At 36.4% G+C, this 16,708-nt stretch overlaps 1 protein-coding gene across 1 annotated transcript in view; it reads left to right on the top strand.

The window, feature by feature from the left end:
- MYOM2 (myomesin 2) overlaps positions 1-16,708 on the top strand; it is a 160,563-nt gene that overhangs the window by 27,547 nt on the left and 116,308 nt on the right. The window contains 3 exon segments of the mRNA XM_020973014.2: positions 1,257-1,349; positions 15,068-15,156; positions 15,240-15,290. Of these exon segments, the coding sequence (XP_020828673.1) occupies positions 1,257-1,349; positions 15,068-15,156; positions 15,240-15,290 (233 nt within the window).

Genomic DNA, 16,708 nt, shown 5'->3' with positions numbered 1-16,708 from the left:
CCACTCTTGCTTCCATTAGGGCTGCAATAGGGAAAAATGTGTTTTTGGCATATAGAATTGGAATACAGAAAGAACAATGCAATGGAAGTAGTGCTGTACTTGAAATCAGAGGGGCCAGGCTTAATTTCTAGATTTGCCATTTTCTGCCTGTATGAAATTGGGCAAATTAAGAATTCTCTAGGCTCAATTTCCTCATTTATTGAATGAGGGGGATGGATTAGATAACTTTTTCTTCTCTTCCAGTTCTGAGTCTGTGATCCAGTGAAGAAACAGTGATGTAAAAGTTGCTTAGGTTCCATGTTGCTATAAATAGGATTATTCAGTTACATACTTCTGTGAACCTGCCATTTTAAATGTGGTCACACCCTTTACCCATGAACAGTGCAAACCAGGCACACCTTCTATTCCCATCCAATTATTATCCAGGTTCTTACATAAATCCTGCATAGAAGATGTGATTATTTTTCCAACAAACTTCCTCCACATCTGACAGTTTCATGGACACCAGTGCAGGATGTAAACTGGTGGTTGGTTATTCTTCATTGTTCCTGCATGACTAATCCACTTCTTATTCTGGTCATTCAAATCTCTGATGATATCTGTCACCTGACTTTTAATTTATGTTTAAGTCATCTTTGGTAACATACTACAATTTATTTACACCTACTATGTCTCTAGCCATTGCCATCCTGTTGGGCATGGATATACACACACACATACACAATATTTGTATATCTACAGAAAGATATACCTATATATGTATGTATACATATACATACCTACATATATGTATACCTACATAAATATACACACACAAACACACAAAAGTCAACAAGCATTTATTAAGTGCCTACTTTGTGCCAGGCAAAAAATGAAATGATCCTTACTTTTAAGCAGTTTATTCAGTTATACTCTGTATTAAATAGGTTTTTGGGGGCTGGCTTGGGAACCTACCTACCATTTATAACATTTTTTCTATAGAAGAATGTGACCCGACTTTCAAATTACTTGTATGGAACAAAACTCATTTGTAAATCGGGGTGATTCATTTCTGTTAGCCATAGATGTGTTTCTTTGCTTTAAAAAGCATAACATGTGCTTTACTTCTAGTAGTGTATTTTTCAGGTAGTTAAAAATATGAGATATTTAAAAGCATGCCATTATAATATCAGCAAGGCCACAGAGAGGGCAGAATTAAAAGCTGAAAAAAAACCATGCTACTAATTTTTAAAACAAATCTCTTTTCTATATCTTAGGTATAAGAATGATAGTTTGATTTGCCAAGCAGGTGAACCAGGAAAGTATAGGATTGAAAGCAGCTATGGAGTGCATACGCTGGAGATAAATAGGTAAGATACTCACGTGAACAGCATATATATATATATATATTTTTTTTTGCTTCCTAGCATTGGATAATTAACAGAAGTTGAAGGGAAGAAATAGAGGAAATATCAGAGCCCAAATATCAGGGAGTGTTGTTCTGTACCTTTAAATGTGTTCAGTAGTAACTTTAATTGGTGCTAGCATGTCCTCTTTGAACATCCTGGGTGTGAGGCCAGAGGAATGTACAATGGGCAGCTGTGTCATGACACCATTCTGTGAACAAAAGGTTTGAATAGTTTAAGTGGAGACAATGACAGTGCAATGTAAAAACCACAATGGATTCCAAATGGAGCTAATTTGTTTAGTCCTGAAACTTTAGCTGACTCCTGTGTCCCAGGAAGAGTTCTTTTGAAAAATTCTCAGTGCACAAAAGATTTATTCAGATTTCTTAGGCCAAGGAGCTTTAACAGTAGTATTTTAAAAATTAATTTTCACTTAAAGTGTACTGTAATCAAAGTGTCCAAGATTAAGAATCAGAAACCCATGGTTCTACTCTTGATGTTCTGACATTTAATAGCTGTCTGAGCTTGAGCTTTTCTTATTTCCAATTTATTTTGTAAATGGGATAAACGTTCATGACTGTTCTTTCTCATTGGATTGTGAGCTTCTTGAGGGCAAGGAGTATCTTTTTCTTCTTTTTGAATCCCCAAAACTTAACAAAGTGTCTGACATATAGTAGACACTTAATGAATGTTTATTGATTGACTAACTTAGTCCCACTAAAATGGGGATAATAATGTGAAATGGGTATAATAATCCCTGTTTTGCCTTTGTTAGGGGGTAGCTGTTAGAATCATTTGACAAGGAGATACATAAAAACAGGTTGAAAATTATAATGCATTAAATGTTTTGTAAACCTTAATATGCTATATAAATTCTAGCTGCTATTATTATTACCATCATTATATTTATCTGTCTCTATCGTCTATCTCTATGCACAAACATACATATACAAATAAAGTTTCACCATAAGTCATCTGAAAACTGTTGTAAAAATAATTGGATTACAGTGAGGCTCATTGAATATTTGTTTTATTTTTCTTATTTGATATTTTATTTTTTGTCAATTATATGTAAAAAACAATTTTAACTTTTTTTTCTCCAAATTTTGAGTTCCAAATTCACATGTAGGAATATAAACAGTTTAACTTTATTGAATCCCTTATGGTTTCTCTTTCCTATTTACCTTTTTATGCTTCTCTTGAAGCATATTTGAATTTGAAAGTTAAATTTTTCTATTCAGCTCTGGTCTTTTCATCAGGAATGCCTGAAAGTCCTCTATTTCATTGAATTACCATTTTTTCCCCCTGAAGAATTATACTCAGTTTTGCTGGGTAGGTGATTCTTGGTTGTAATCCTAGTTCTTTTGTTCTCTGGAATATCCTATCCTAAACCATCCAATCCTTTAATGCAGAAGCTGCTAAATCTTGTGTTATCCTGACTGTGGCTCTATGATATTTGAATTGGTTTTCTTTTTTTGGCTGCTGGCAGAATTTTCTTTTTGAACTGGGAGGTCTGGAATTTGGCTATAATATTCCTGGTAGTTTTCATTTTGGGGCCTCTTTTAGGAGGTGATTGGTGATTCTTTTGATTTCTATTTTACCCTCTGGTTCTAGAATATCAGTGTAGTTTTCCTTGATAATTTCTTGAAAGATAATTTCTAGCTCTTCTTTTGATCATAATTTTCAGGTAGTCTAATAATTCTTAAATCATCTTTCCTAGATCTATGGTCAGTTGTTTTTCCAATTTGATATTTAACTTTTTCTTCTATTTTTTCATTCTTTTGGTTTGATTTTATTGTTTCTTGATATCTCATAAAGTCATTAGCTCCCACTTGACCAATTCTAACTTTTAAGGAATTATTTTATTCAGTGAGACTTTGTATCTCTTTTTCCATCTGGCCAATTCTACTTTCTTCTCTTCAGTGAATTTTTGTATATCTTTTTTCCATTTGGTCAATTCTGCCTTTCAAGACATTGTTCTTTTCATTTGTTTTTGTACCTCTTTTACCTTTTGACCTATTCTGTTTGTTAAGATTTTTTTTCTTCAGTGTTTTTTTGTGCCTCCTTTACCAAGCTGTTGACTCTTTTTTCATGATTTCTTGTATCACTCTCATTTGTCTTCCCAATTTTTCTTCTACCTCTCTTACTTGATTTTTAAAATCCTTTTTGGGCTCTTCTATGGCCTGAGACCAATTCGTATTTTTCTTGGAGGCTTTGGATGCAAGAATGTTGACTTTGTTGTCTTCTTCTCAGTGTGTTTGTTGACCTTCCTTGTCACCATAGTAACTTTCTATGGTCGGAATTCTTTTCTGCTGTTTACTCATTTTCTAACCTATTTCTTGACTTCTAACTCTAGGCTAAAGTGGGGCTCTATTTCCCAAGTGGAAGGCCACTGTCCCAAGCTTCAGATTTTTTGTGCATCTATTTTCAGAGGTAACTCTGTGGACCTGCAAGTTTTTGGCTCTTTCAAGGTGGTATGATCTAGGGAGAGGTGAGTTTATTACTCTACTGTACTGTTCACTGGCTTGTGAGCAACCACAAACACTCTTTTCAACCCTGGAACTGTGACCAGGGTCCTTGCTCCCCTGCAAGCTACATGTGCTAGGGGAACTGGAACTAAGACCCAGGATTGTGACCCAGATCCAAGTATAGACAATGCAACAGAGTTCTGTCTGTGGTGCCAGCAAAGGACTCCCATAAATCTCCTTCTGATACACTGTCTGATCTCCTTACTATTGCTGGGCTGAGAGATCTCGAAACCACCATTGCTGCCACTGACTCAGTCATCCAGAAGCCTGCTCCTGGTTTGCTGGGCTGGGGCTGTGACTGTGCTGGACTGTGTTCCTCTCTTATGCTGGTACAACAGACCTTTCCTGCCCATCTTCTAAGTTGTCTTGGGTGGGAAAATTGTTTTACTCTGTCTTTTTGTGGGTTCTGCCACTTTCAAATTTGTTTAGAGTCATTATTCAAAGGTATTTGGTGGGTTTGGGGGAGCGTTCAGATGAGTCCCTGCCTTCACTCTTCTTGGCTCCACCTCCTCATTGAATATTTAAATAAATGTATTCAATAATTCTCGATGTTGCCTTTATGAGTGTTGAATGTGAGGGAATCAAATCAGTACATCCTGAAAATTTTTTTAATCCCATAAAACATTCAGGTTCAAGACGAAAAAGGAAGTTTTCCCAAATGTATTAAAAACAATCTCTCTAGGATACTAGCATTTCTTTATATTGATTCTTACCTTCAAGATTCCCTCCACCTATCTCTTTATTTAGCTCTCCTCTAATGCACCTGCCAAATAATGTTAGCTATTGTAACAATAAATCTGTATATATATCTTATCACTCTGCTAGACTATATGCCCCATGAGGGCATGAGCAATATGTAATTCTACTTTTGTCTTTCTCAAGCATCAAGGGCAATGACTTGGACACAGTAGGAGTTTAATGTCTGTCAAATTGAATTAAAGTTGCCAACATACGCTCTGGAAGACAGTCTATTATTCTCCTTGTTCCCTCCTCCTTACTCTTCTGGCACTTTCCCCCCCTTATTCTCCTACTATCTTTCTATTTTTTTCCCTACATTTTTCTGTCTCATTCATTTGCCTTCCTAAATTCTCCCTTGTAACCTGAGAATCAGTCAACCCTGCAGGAAGTCTTTTGCCCTCACCGCTTCAGACAGATCTCAAAAAAATACTTGATGTAGGGAATAGGTATAGCTGAAAACAAAAACAAAAACAATGCATCTAGTGTCAGAATCTGAGTGTAAATCCATCCTCTTGTAGTTAACAATCTGTGTGATCAGTCATGGTTAAGTCACTTTGCTCTCTGGGTCTCAGTTTCTTCATAGGTAAAATGAGGGTTTTTGAATATAATGATCCTCAAGTTTCCTTCTAACCCTGAATACTATGAGGAAATACCAGGCACAGGTGCAAAGAATCCAGCTAAGTATGCCTTTTGATTTCACTCACACACTTTTTTCAGTATTGTGTAGAAACTGCTGTCCAGCATTTATGGGTTCAAGTAGAAACTGGGGGTGGGAGAGAAAAGACTCTTCTCATTGTGGTAAACTAAAAAGGGTGCCCAAGGCCTGTCTTTTGCATCTGTTGGCCAGTGATTCCATTGCTCTATGAAATCTATTAACTTTGACTAGAGAAGATGAATCCTAGGTTGAAAATATCCAACATCCTTTGAGGATGGATGTGGGTGTGGAATAAGCTCATTTTCTATTTTTAGGAAAGTTTATTTCTTGTTGAGGGCCACATGATGCATTTCTTTTTAGAATTATACACAACCAAACACAATGTTCTTCTTTTTGTGAAAGTAGTAAAAAAAAAGTGCTTCCTTTTACACTAAACAATATGGTGCAATGGAAAGAGTGTTGTACTTAAAATCAGAAAACTTGTGTTCAAATCCTGCTTCTGACTCTTACTACCTATATGACTTTGAGCAAGTCACTCTTTCAACTGTTTCCTTGCCACCAGTAGAACTGATCGTCATTCTTTTCAGTTCAAAAATTAATAATATTTCTAATAGCACAAATAATGAAAAAATATACAGAAATAATTTTCTTATGAAACATTAAAATTTGAGGTCTCTATATTTTTATTTAAAAATAAAATAATATAATTTTTTACAAAATAATAAAAATATAAATGTCTGTTCCATGTTCTCATGAATTTTCTATGTGAAATTGGTTAATATTGTATTATGGATGAAATTATTCAGTTTTCTGAGCTTTAAAACACTGTATATTACTAGCAAGAAACTTCCATCTGATATTAGATTTGGTGGCTGAACAGATATTTAATTGAAGAAATCTGAAAGGCTACTGGAAACTCTCCACAGCAGCTTTGTGCTCTGTGTTCTCTCCTCAAGATTAATAAACATTTTGCAGTTTTGAGCAGATGAAATGATAATACTTTTTAGAAATAGAATCACTGTGAGTATCACTAGTTCTTGGGCTCTTCTCAGCTGTTCATACCAAACTGCTGAGCTACAGTCCATCTGATCTGTGGCCATTTTGCATGGCTTGGAATGTGTTGGCTCCCATTGCCTGCTAGTGAGAGAATTAATTTTTCCTTCTGATGCAAGAGTGACATTTATTCCTATGAATATCCTTTGGCTATGGTGGAAAAATTCTTGGAGTGCCGAAAAGGAAGCATAATCACATCAATTTAACATTGTAATTGACACTATTTCATATGCTCTTAAGTTTTTTCTCTTGGGACTCATAAAATTATTCCCAATCTTCAAAGAATTTTTGTTTGTTCTCATGTTTTTAGGAAGTCTTTAGTACAAATAGTTTTAATAACTTCCTACTCTACAAATGTAGAGTAGCTTTGGGTCTATTACTTTGGTTAATATTCTTACACTTTGTATTTAGCCTTTAATACTAAAATTCTCATTTTAGCCAAGCATGACATAATGTGACACAGCTCAAAATCTGAAAAGATTGAACCTTCTTCTACCTCTAAATTAGTAACTTTTGCTTTTTGCAAATCTCTTCATAATATGCTTCCTTTAACACAGGTATAATAATTAACATCAATTTTTCTCATAGAGTTTGTCTTAGCTACATCTCTGGGATTATAAAAGAGCCTCAAATAAATCTGCACAAATAGAGACCAAAGAACCTTTCCTGGGCATCTGTCCAAATGGAAATAAAACAGTTGCTTAATCAGCAGATTACTAATTCTCAAAGGATAGAGTAAGGGCCAAGGACAGGGGCAGGGATATGGACTAGACCCACGATTGTATGGTATATTGATATTGGCATATGGAGGAAACTCCCTGCACCCACACAAGCTGGCACCATCACTGAAACTTAGTCTTACAGAGTTGCCTAAAGTGTTGAGAGATTGTGACTTCCTCATGTTCTCACAGGCAGTATATATTAAAAAAAGGACTTGAATCTTAGTATTCTTGTATCAAATTTTAACTACTATGGGCTAAAGTGAGGGCTAGACCAAAATTGTGAGTCCAGTGCTTATCTCTGGCAGCATAAATGATGCCCAAACAGACTCTGTTTTGCAGACTGTATTAAGGAAGAGAGGAAGGAGAGGAGAAATATAATATATCAAAGGAAGCTTCTGTGGGAGTGAACCTTCCTTCTCAGAGTGTACTAAGCAAAAATATCAAGTAAAGAAATTCTTTTGTGACCTTTCTTCCTTTCCATATTCTCTTTCCAGTGCACTCTATCCTCTTTCAGACCTCTCTGTCCTTGGCTACTGCTAGGAATGTGGCAATAACCCATGTTCTGTACCTTTTCTTATTTTTTTTCTCCCTACTCTCTCTTCTTCCTTGGATTTTTTAAAAGGAAATCCCTTTTTATTTAATACAGAGAGTAACAATACATTTTCCATTTCTTAATTTAACCCCCACCAAAAAGAATAGATGTTAAATGTGTAGAATTAATCATTTAGTGGTCATGGACTGCTTTTGGAGATGGATCAATCTTTATCAATACTAGAGTTGATCCTCCTCTGCATTGCATAAGTCTTTCTGTTTCTTAGTGCTTTTAATCTCAGGTCAGCCTTTTCAGTTTTTATTGAAGTATTACCATTGTTCTTTCATAATTCTTCTCATGAAGGCAATATCTAAGGAGCTATCCACCTCCTTAAAAGATGCTTGAAGTATTCCCAATGTTTTAGCCCATTGGTTCTTCAGTATTATTCCTTCAAGAGTTTGCTTTTGGCTCAGGGGCAAGAGTGCCAATTGGGGACTGAAACATGCTAATCAGTGCTAATGTGTTAGCCAGCTAATATGCCATCTTTTGCTTATAGCATTATTCCTTAACCCTATTAAAATGAATGTGTTTCCTGATGGCAACTCTAAGGGTAGGAATTTGAGTCTCTGAGGTTGGTTGGGGAGAGAATAATAGGCAGTTGGCCCATGCAAACATAGGTCTAGCGCTGTTCCTTCTCCCTTAATCAATCAAAAAACATTTATGAAACATCTACTTTGTTTTAGGCATTGTGCTAGGCTTTGGGGATGCAAAGACGCAAATGAAGCAGTTCCTGTCTTCAAGAAGCTTATATTCTTGTGGGGAGGGGAATACAGAAAGAGGAAACATATATGCATACAAGTAAATATAAAATATCTGTTGGTTCAGCACATATACCACTATTTTCTTGAGCTCCTTTTCTATATCCTCAGGTGAAGAATAGTGAGATTACAAATGTTCAAGCCTTAGAACTCTTAAAGAGTAACTTATTTGCTTGAATATTTCAGGGGAAGTTGAGTAGAAAGCTCTTATTCATTGTATTCCTATGGCTTCTTTGGTGCTCAGCAAAGAGAAAAGGGTCAGATGATGCTAGGATCATGGGATTAAGAATTTGAAGAAAATTTAGACATAATTTAACTCAACTCCCTCATTTTACATTTGAGGAAACTGATGATCAGAGAGAGGAACTGCCTTGCTCAAGATCCTAGAGGTAATCAGTAGCAGCACTGGTCCCCTTTCTGAACTTTTCGCTTGTTTAGCTTTCGAATTTATTCTATTCTAATCTTATACTCTTTTGAAGGGGGCTCATAACAACTCTGTGAAAATAGAAGCTGAAATTTGCTAGTTGTTTGAGGTATAAATGACAACAGTAATAATAGCTTACTTTTACATAACACTTGATAATAGATGACAGGTATCACTTTAGGGTTTTAAAAATGCTTTACATCAGGGGTGGGGAACCTGTGGCCTTTAGGCCACATGTAGCCCTTTAGGTCCTCAAATGCAGCCCTTTGATTGAGTCCAAACTTCACAAAGCAAATCATCTTAGTAAAAGGATTTGTTCTGTAGAACTTGTGCTCAGTCAAAAGGCTGCACCCAAAGACATAGAAGGCCACATGTGGCCTCAAAATCACAGGTTCTTCACCCCTGCTTTATATTATTCTATCTCATTTGATCCATACAATTCCCTGTGAGGTAGGTGCTGTTCTCTGCTCCCCTTGCCCCATTTTACAATAAGGGAACTGATTTTGAGATAGTTTAAGTGGCTTGTCCAGGAACGTATTTAGAGGGAGTCAGGCCCTCCTGACTCCAACTCCAGTATTCTATCCACTAGGCCAAATTACTTTTAACATTTTATTCTTATAGAGTATGTTAGTAGGACTAGTAGCTGCTTCCATTTGCAGAAGCTTTTGGGTAAAAAAAATGCTTTACATACTATTATTATCTCATTTAAGCTTGACTACAAGCCTGTGAAGTGTATAAAAGAGGTATAACTATCCCCACTTTATAGGTGATGAACCTTACAATCAGAATCAGAGGTGAGATCTGAATCTAGGTTTTTCTAGTTCTAAGCAAAAAATTCTATTGAATATCCCATACTGCCATTGAATGTAGTACTTGGATTCAGAAAGAACTGAATTCAAAACCTGCCCCAGACATTTACTAGCTATGTATTCCTGGGCAAGTCATTTAACTTCTCTGACTTATTTTCTTCATCTATCAAGTGGCGATAATAATAGCTCGTATTCTGTGTATGGAATATTATCATTTAGGGACTTGTTTAGTGATGATTGTAGAATTATAGCTCATTTTTAGGTGGTGAGATATCTGATCATTTAAACCTTGACTTCTCAAAAGTGACATAATGAGGAATTCCTTTTTATAAGTCATAAAGTTTAAGACAGAGGCAGTGTGCCATAATGGATAGAGAGTCAGCTTCAGAGCCAGGAAGATCTGGGTTCAAGTTCTTCCCCTGACACATACTGACTTCATTACCCTGGGTAAGTCACTTATCCTCTCAGTGCTAGGTGCCTCTCTAAGACCGTAAGTTGCAGAGAAGGTATCAACCTACATTAGTAGAAGGAGGATAGGAACTATCTTTTGTCTCTTTTTGTATCCCCAGTGCTTAGCACAGTTCCTGGTACATAGTAGGTGCTTAATAAATGTTTATTGATGATAATGAGTTTACTGAGAGTTCCCTTTACCAATGAAATCAGAGCTATAGTCCCTATCCTTAGGTTATAAGGCACTGCTAATGAGAGCTGTTAGTAATTAATATACAATGCAATTGATACACCCTCTCCCTTTGTGGCTTATTCTTTCTAGAGATGCCACTGTTTCCAGATCCTGATGACTATTATCTACTGGCTCCGAGTTTGCACTCCCTCCTTTCTCAGTGATTTCAGTATCTAAGTCAGTCTTCCTTGACTCAGATTGGGGATTTATATATATATATTTATATATATATATATATATATCTCACAGCTTCCCTCAGACACCTAGTTTATCAACATCTTCAGTTCCTATGAACTTCATCTTGACTCTTCTTCAGCCACACACAGGAATATTCACACTTTTCATCTCATCATCACTCACAGTCCTGACCTATGTCATTATTCTATTGAACCTTAACCTCTCATTCTTCTGTCTCTTCCTCTGTCTCAAACCCCCCACCCCCCTGAATCTATTGTTCACCATGATCTTAAGTCATTCAAATCATTGCTTTTCCAGGTCCATAGTCTCTGTTCATACCTCATTTTCCTCTCTTTGAAATTTTGATGTGAGAGTTATTGAATCCAACTTCTAACTGTCAAGTTCTGTAACTCTGTGCTTCTGTGAATAATATTCTTTCTTCATCTTTGAATTCCTATCTGTCCTTTAAAGCCCAACTCATATAGCACTGCCACTATGAAACCTTCCCTGATCCCCCTATATCATCTACTTTCCCTCTTGCAGCAACAGAAAATTTAAACTTTGTAATGTGTTTACATGTAATACAATTGTCTGTGAATGTGTCTGTCCCCCTACCAAGATTTTAGCTTCATGAGCATATGGATTTTATGTTATCTAAACTTTGTATCTCTCTTAGCTCCTAGCACAGAGTTATATTCAGGGCATAACTGCTTAGTAAATATTTATTGGATCAGATGGCCTGTGTTCAAATTTCATGTCTGTTACCACCTATGTGTTCTTGGGCAAATCACTTAACACCTATGGGCTTCTCCTCACCTGTAAAATTGGGAATTGGGCTAAATAACCTCTTAGATTGCTTTCACTTCAAATATCATGGAACCCAGTTATTACCACATTGGAGGACAAAGCTAACATCTGCATTGTAGTTTATTATGTCATAATGAGAGAGCTGGCATATCAGTAGGTACCTGGGGAAATGATTTTGCCAGCAGTATAACTAAATTAGTGGCAAAGCAAGGTGCTTTCTAGTGGAGCTTGGCTACAGTGGTACTTTGTATTGCTGCCAGTTTTTCTTCAAGGAGAACAACCAGATGATGACCTTGGTTTCTAAACCCTTGTATGCTTTAGGTCCTGGTTACCTGTCACACCAAATCTCTCCCCTGAGCTGTGGCAATTAAAGGAGAGCAGATGGCTTTCAATGACACTTCAGATCTGCATTTAAACTCCATGAGAGAAGCAAGGAAGTTCTTAGTAGAGGGCACAGGTCTCTAAGACTTTATTCCTCTTGTGTGCTAAGATACCATGTGCTCTTGGGTAACAAAACAATTTTTTTTTTTACTCCAGGTAGAACTAAGGCAGAAATGAGTTTAATAAGGCTACCATAAGGGTATCTCAATTCTTTCCTCTGGGAGCATTATATTATATAGGAATCCACATAGTATGGCAAGAAGAAAAAACACTAGACTTAGAATCCAAAGACCTGGGTTCAAATTGTGACTTGAGAGTTAATGACGAGATGACATTGGTCAAATCTCTTTACCACTCTGACCCTGTTTCCTCTTCTGTAAAATGAGGAGCTTGGTCTGAATGATTTTCTAAGGTTCTTTAAAGTTCTATAGTATTAGTCTTAGAAAATAAGGGCTAGAATGCTCTCACTTTTTCCAGTTGGCATTCTAGGCAGACTGTAAACTTGAAGACTATCCCATAGCCATATTGTATGGGTGGTGGAAGCTACTTCAACATGATCACTTATATTCTTATGTGTAAATCATTCAAGATTATGGTGGTGAGGTCGTGGGATCTTTAAAACCTCAATTCAAATGCCACCTCTTCCTCCAGGAAGCCTTCCTCTGTGTATATGGTCTTTAGTTACCTTCTTCCCCAGAACTCATCATATTTGTTTTGTGCCTCTCTAAAGCAGTAGTGTTGAACTCAAATAGAAACTGGGATCACTAGGCCATATGGAAGGATCCTTGTGGGTTGCATATTGACTCAGCTTTAAAATATTGTCTGTGCTTTATAGGTGTTTTCATTAATTTTGTTACATTTTAATGTGATTTTTCATACTCAAAAGTGTTGTGGGCTTCATGCTGCCTGCAGGCAGTATAGTCTGTCTGCCACCTCTGCTCTAAAGGATTTATCTTGTAATGATTATCTTTGCTGGTGTCACCTTCCTCTTCTCCTGGAAGTTCCATGAAGGCAGAGGCAAACCAATCAAAAACCATTTGTTAAGTGCCTACTATGTGCCAAGCATTATGATAGATTTGGGGATACAAAGATAAAAAGTGAAGCAATTCCTGTCTTCAAGGAATTCATGGTCTTATCTACAATTTTTTCTTCCCCTTGCATCTGGTGTATTGTTTTTCTCATAGTAGACACTGAGTAGATGTCTATTTGAATGTATCAGTAAATGACAAAATGAATAAGTAGGGCCATATCTTTGAAACCAGAAGGTTACTCAACTACATTGAGGGTCGCAGAGTCATCCAGGGATGAAAACTAAACCCTTACAAAATGCAAGGGATGCTTGAGTTTGCGATGGGTCTGAAAGTTCCAGAAGACATTCTGTGTGGGTGGACATTCCAATCCAGGAAATAAGGGTGCCAGAGAGGTAGAACTGAACTAGATTCTTCCAACCCTGATCAGATGAGGATCTTACAGGGGGCAGGAAACTAGAATTCTCACAGACAGTGTTTTAAGCCCTTTGGGATTTTGATGATTTACCAGTTGCCACTGTCCATCACAAACTGGAAATGCCTATCAGTATTTGTTTTCAGGAACACCTCAAACTTTTCAGCAGTAAGCTCAATCACAGAGCCTCAAGGCATATTGTTTTCTTATCCTGTCTTACCTTGTAACTAGGTCTGCCTGAATTTGTCTTCTCTAAAAACCTGCTTACTTCTTCCTTTTGTATCAGTTGGTTTGGGAAGGTTTTATGGCCATCCATCAATCAATAAGCTTTAAATAAGTACATATGATGTATCAGGCACTATGCTAGATGCTGGGAATATGAAGGCAAAAATGAAGTCATCTTTGTCCTTACAGATCACGCACATCACAAGATAAATCCTTTAGAGATGTACAAAGAAAGCTGTTATTTGAGATCTGTGAGGGAAAATCATTAGAGACCACAGACATTCTGCAAGGCTTCTATTAGAGGAGAGACAAGTACATGTGTCAATACATAGAAAAATATACATACAAACCAAATACAAGGTAATTTTTTTTTGACAGAGGTTCAGCAAGGGCTTTGTGTAAAATGATGGTATTTGAGATACTATAGTAAGGTATGCAGATTTTCCTTTTTTTGTTATTATTGACCACTGAAGGCTATGTAGTGCTGATCAAAGAAAGATCTCTATAAACTATGAAAACTCTATATAATTGCAAACTATTACTACTAGTAATAAAATAGGCACAGACATATACTCAAAAACCCAAGGAAGCTATTTACTAAATTCACTACTACAAACATGATTATATCCTAATGAGTCATTGCTCCATTTTAGGATGTCCTGGACCTAGTTGTAAGTAATTTCTATGCTGTGTCAAGTTTTTATGTACTCAATCACACTATGAGTCTATTAGTACAAAATTCTTGGAGATATTCCTACCTGCAAATGTTTCCCAGCTTTCACTAGTCTGTGTAAACCCTTCCCTTAACATCAAAAATTGATGTGGTTTTATCAGTGGAAATGAAATGAATAAAGAGGCATTACCATCTTCTTTTCCATTGTACCTTTAAAGGAACACAGGACCTTTTCATCTGAATTTGATCGGAAATCTGCTATCTATGCTGTCTTTTTCCATTAGAATGTTAGTTCCTTGAAGGCAAGGACTGTCTACAATTTGCTATCTGTATACTTAGTCTTAGCACAATGCTTTGCAAATAGTAAGGGCTTAGTACATATTTTCATTCATTCAGTGAACAGTCAGGAGTCAACAACTGGACTTGGAGTCAGGAAGGACAGTATTTAAATCCTGTCTTATTAGTTGTAGGACCCTGTGCAACTCACTTAACAGTCAGCAGTCAATGATCAATATGTTTAATGATTGCTATGTGCCAAGCACTGTGCTTGTTGCTAAGGATACGAAGGAAATGAAAACTCCCTCAGGGAGTTCACATTCTAAATGGAGAGATGATCATTCATCTCATTTTCATTCATACACAGACAGCCTACAGTCTGGGAAAAACAGTCTAAAATACAAAAAAAAAAGCTAGAACATAATCTGGATTTTCCATTTGGAATTAACAAGCCTGTGTCACTGTCTTTCTTTGTCAAGAATAAAACCACACCACTGGCCAAGATGAAAGGGTTGTCCATGTCTATAATTGATGTTACGGGTCTCTTTGTCATGTGAAATATGTCTGGCATTTTTTTCCTTAAATTTATCATTCATTCATTAGTATAAAAGATATAGGTCAGAAGCTTCACTCTCCAGGCACATTTTGTACATCAACGTGATCCATTCATCATTAGCTGATGGGACTATGTTATATTCTAACACTTGTTTTATTGTGATTGTTCTCTAATTTTTTTCAGAGCAAATTTTGATGACACTGCAACTTACTCAGCTGTGGCAACCAATGTCCATGGACAAGTCTCTACCAATGCTGCTGTGGTTGTTAGGAGTAAGTATTAAAATGGGAAGAAGCATGCATTTTTTCCTCCTTTCCTGTTTGCTTTTGACAATCATCAATGAAATATTTTTCAGGGTTCCGAGGAGAAGAAGAACCATACCATTCTGTGGGACTCCCCATTGGATGTAAGTGTTTTGTTTTTCCTTTTTTGGGGGGAAAGGAGTTAGATGCTGTATAGAAATAATTATTTTACAAGTCAACATTTTATCTGATATCAAATAGTGAGTATATTTCCAAAGTTTTTCAAAGATGGTTTTATGCAGTCCAAGATTCAATTAGCTTTTTTTCTCCCAACCCTGTGAAAGACAGGATTAAGTGATTCTTAAAAATATGAACTGAAAAAAAATCCCTGTAGACAAAAGGATTCATGTTAGCATGTTTGAATCAAAATCTCTATTCCGTGCTTTTGATAGGGTAGGCCAATACTGTTATGAATAAATTAAAAAAGTTATGAAGTATTTATTATGTGGCAAACTTCATGCTAAGTACAGAGGATAGAAATGCAAAAAATGTGATGATCCCCATTCTCAAGAAACTTACATTCAAATAAGGGAAAACATCATATATATAGGAGGAGGTGACCAGACAGAGGTATTTTTCTTGGTTTGTTATTGTGGGCTACTCTAAGTCTAGGGCAGCTTATTTATATATTTCTTGGATTTTGTTGGCCTACAGGAGTTAAGAAGTTAGGTTAAGCCAAATCTGTTCTTAGCGAAGTCCCATGAATAACTTCCCCCTTATTAACCCATGAAATTTGAGCAACCATCTTTCAGACTAACATGGTAATTTTTATGAATTGTAAAGGTTACCTGTGGCCTAGTGGGAAAGCATCTAAAGATCAAGATTGGCATAAATGAAAAGAGTGAGAGACCACCTATATGCTATGTACAATTTAGCTTCTACTTGTAGAAATGACTGTATTTGCTTACAATGGTTATCCCAATTTCACAGCTTGTGTATTACAAACCAAGGGTCTGTATGTGAAGAGCCTGAAGTAAAATATCTTGTGCTTCCGCAGAATACTTCAGTAGCAATTCCACTGAAACCAAAAGATATTCAGTAAAAATTATCCACTAGAGCTGCAATATAGGCTTTGTACATTGTCAATTCTAAGTCATACCTGGATGAATTACCAATGGCTTGGCATAGTGGATGTTTAGTGGACTGGACTTGGAGTCAGGAAGACCTGTGTTTAAATCTTGCCTCAGACATTTTACTGGTTGTATGACCCTGAACAACTCACTTAATTTCTCTGTGCCTCAATTTCCTCAGCAATACAATGATAGGGTTGGACTCAATGGACTTTAAGGTCCCTTTTAAATTTATTTCATATGATCTTTTTTATCCTATTGTAGGCTTTTAGGTTGTCAACTCATAAACTTTGCTGACATTCACATAACACTTTTTTGGTTTTCAAATGTTTAATATACATGAGGAAATGGTGAGTGAGCAAATGTTTGAATGTGTCTTAGGGTATCCCCTTGACTATATTCATAGGCCAAATAAAAATTAATTGATTTGGGGATTATCTTAATTGTGGGGA

Source organism: Phascolarctos cinereus, unplaced genomic scaffold, assembly GCF_003287225.1.
Source record: "Phascolarctos cinereus isolate Bilbo 61053 unplaced genomic scaffold, phaCin_HiC Scaffold_2;HRSCAF=192, whole genome shotgun sequence".
NCBI lineage: Eukaryota > Metazoa > Chordata > Mammalia > Diprotodontia > Phascolarctidae > Phascolarctos > Phascolarctos cinereus.
The sequence above is the reverse complement of the archived record's forward strand: the minus strand, read 5'-3'. Positions and strand labels throughout refer to the sequence as shown.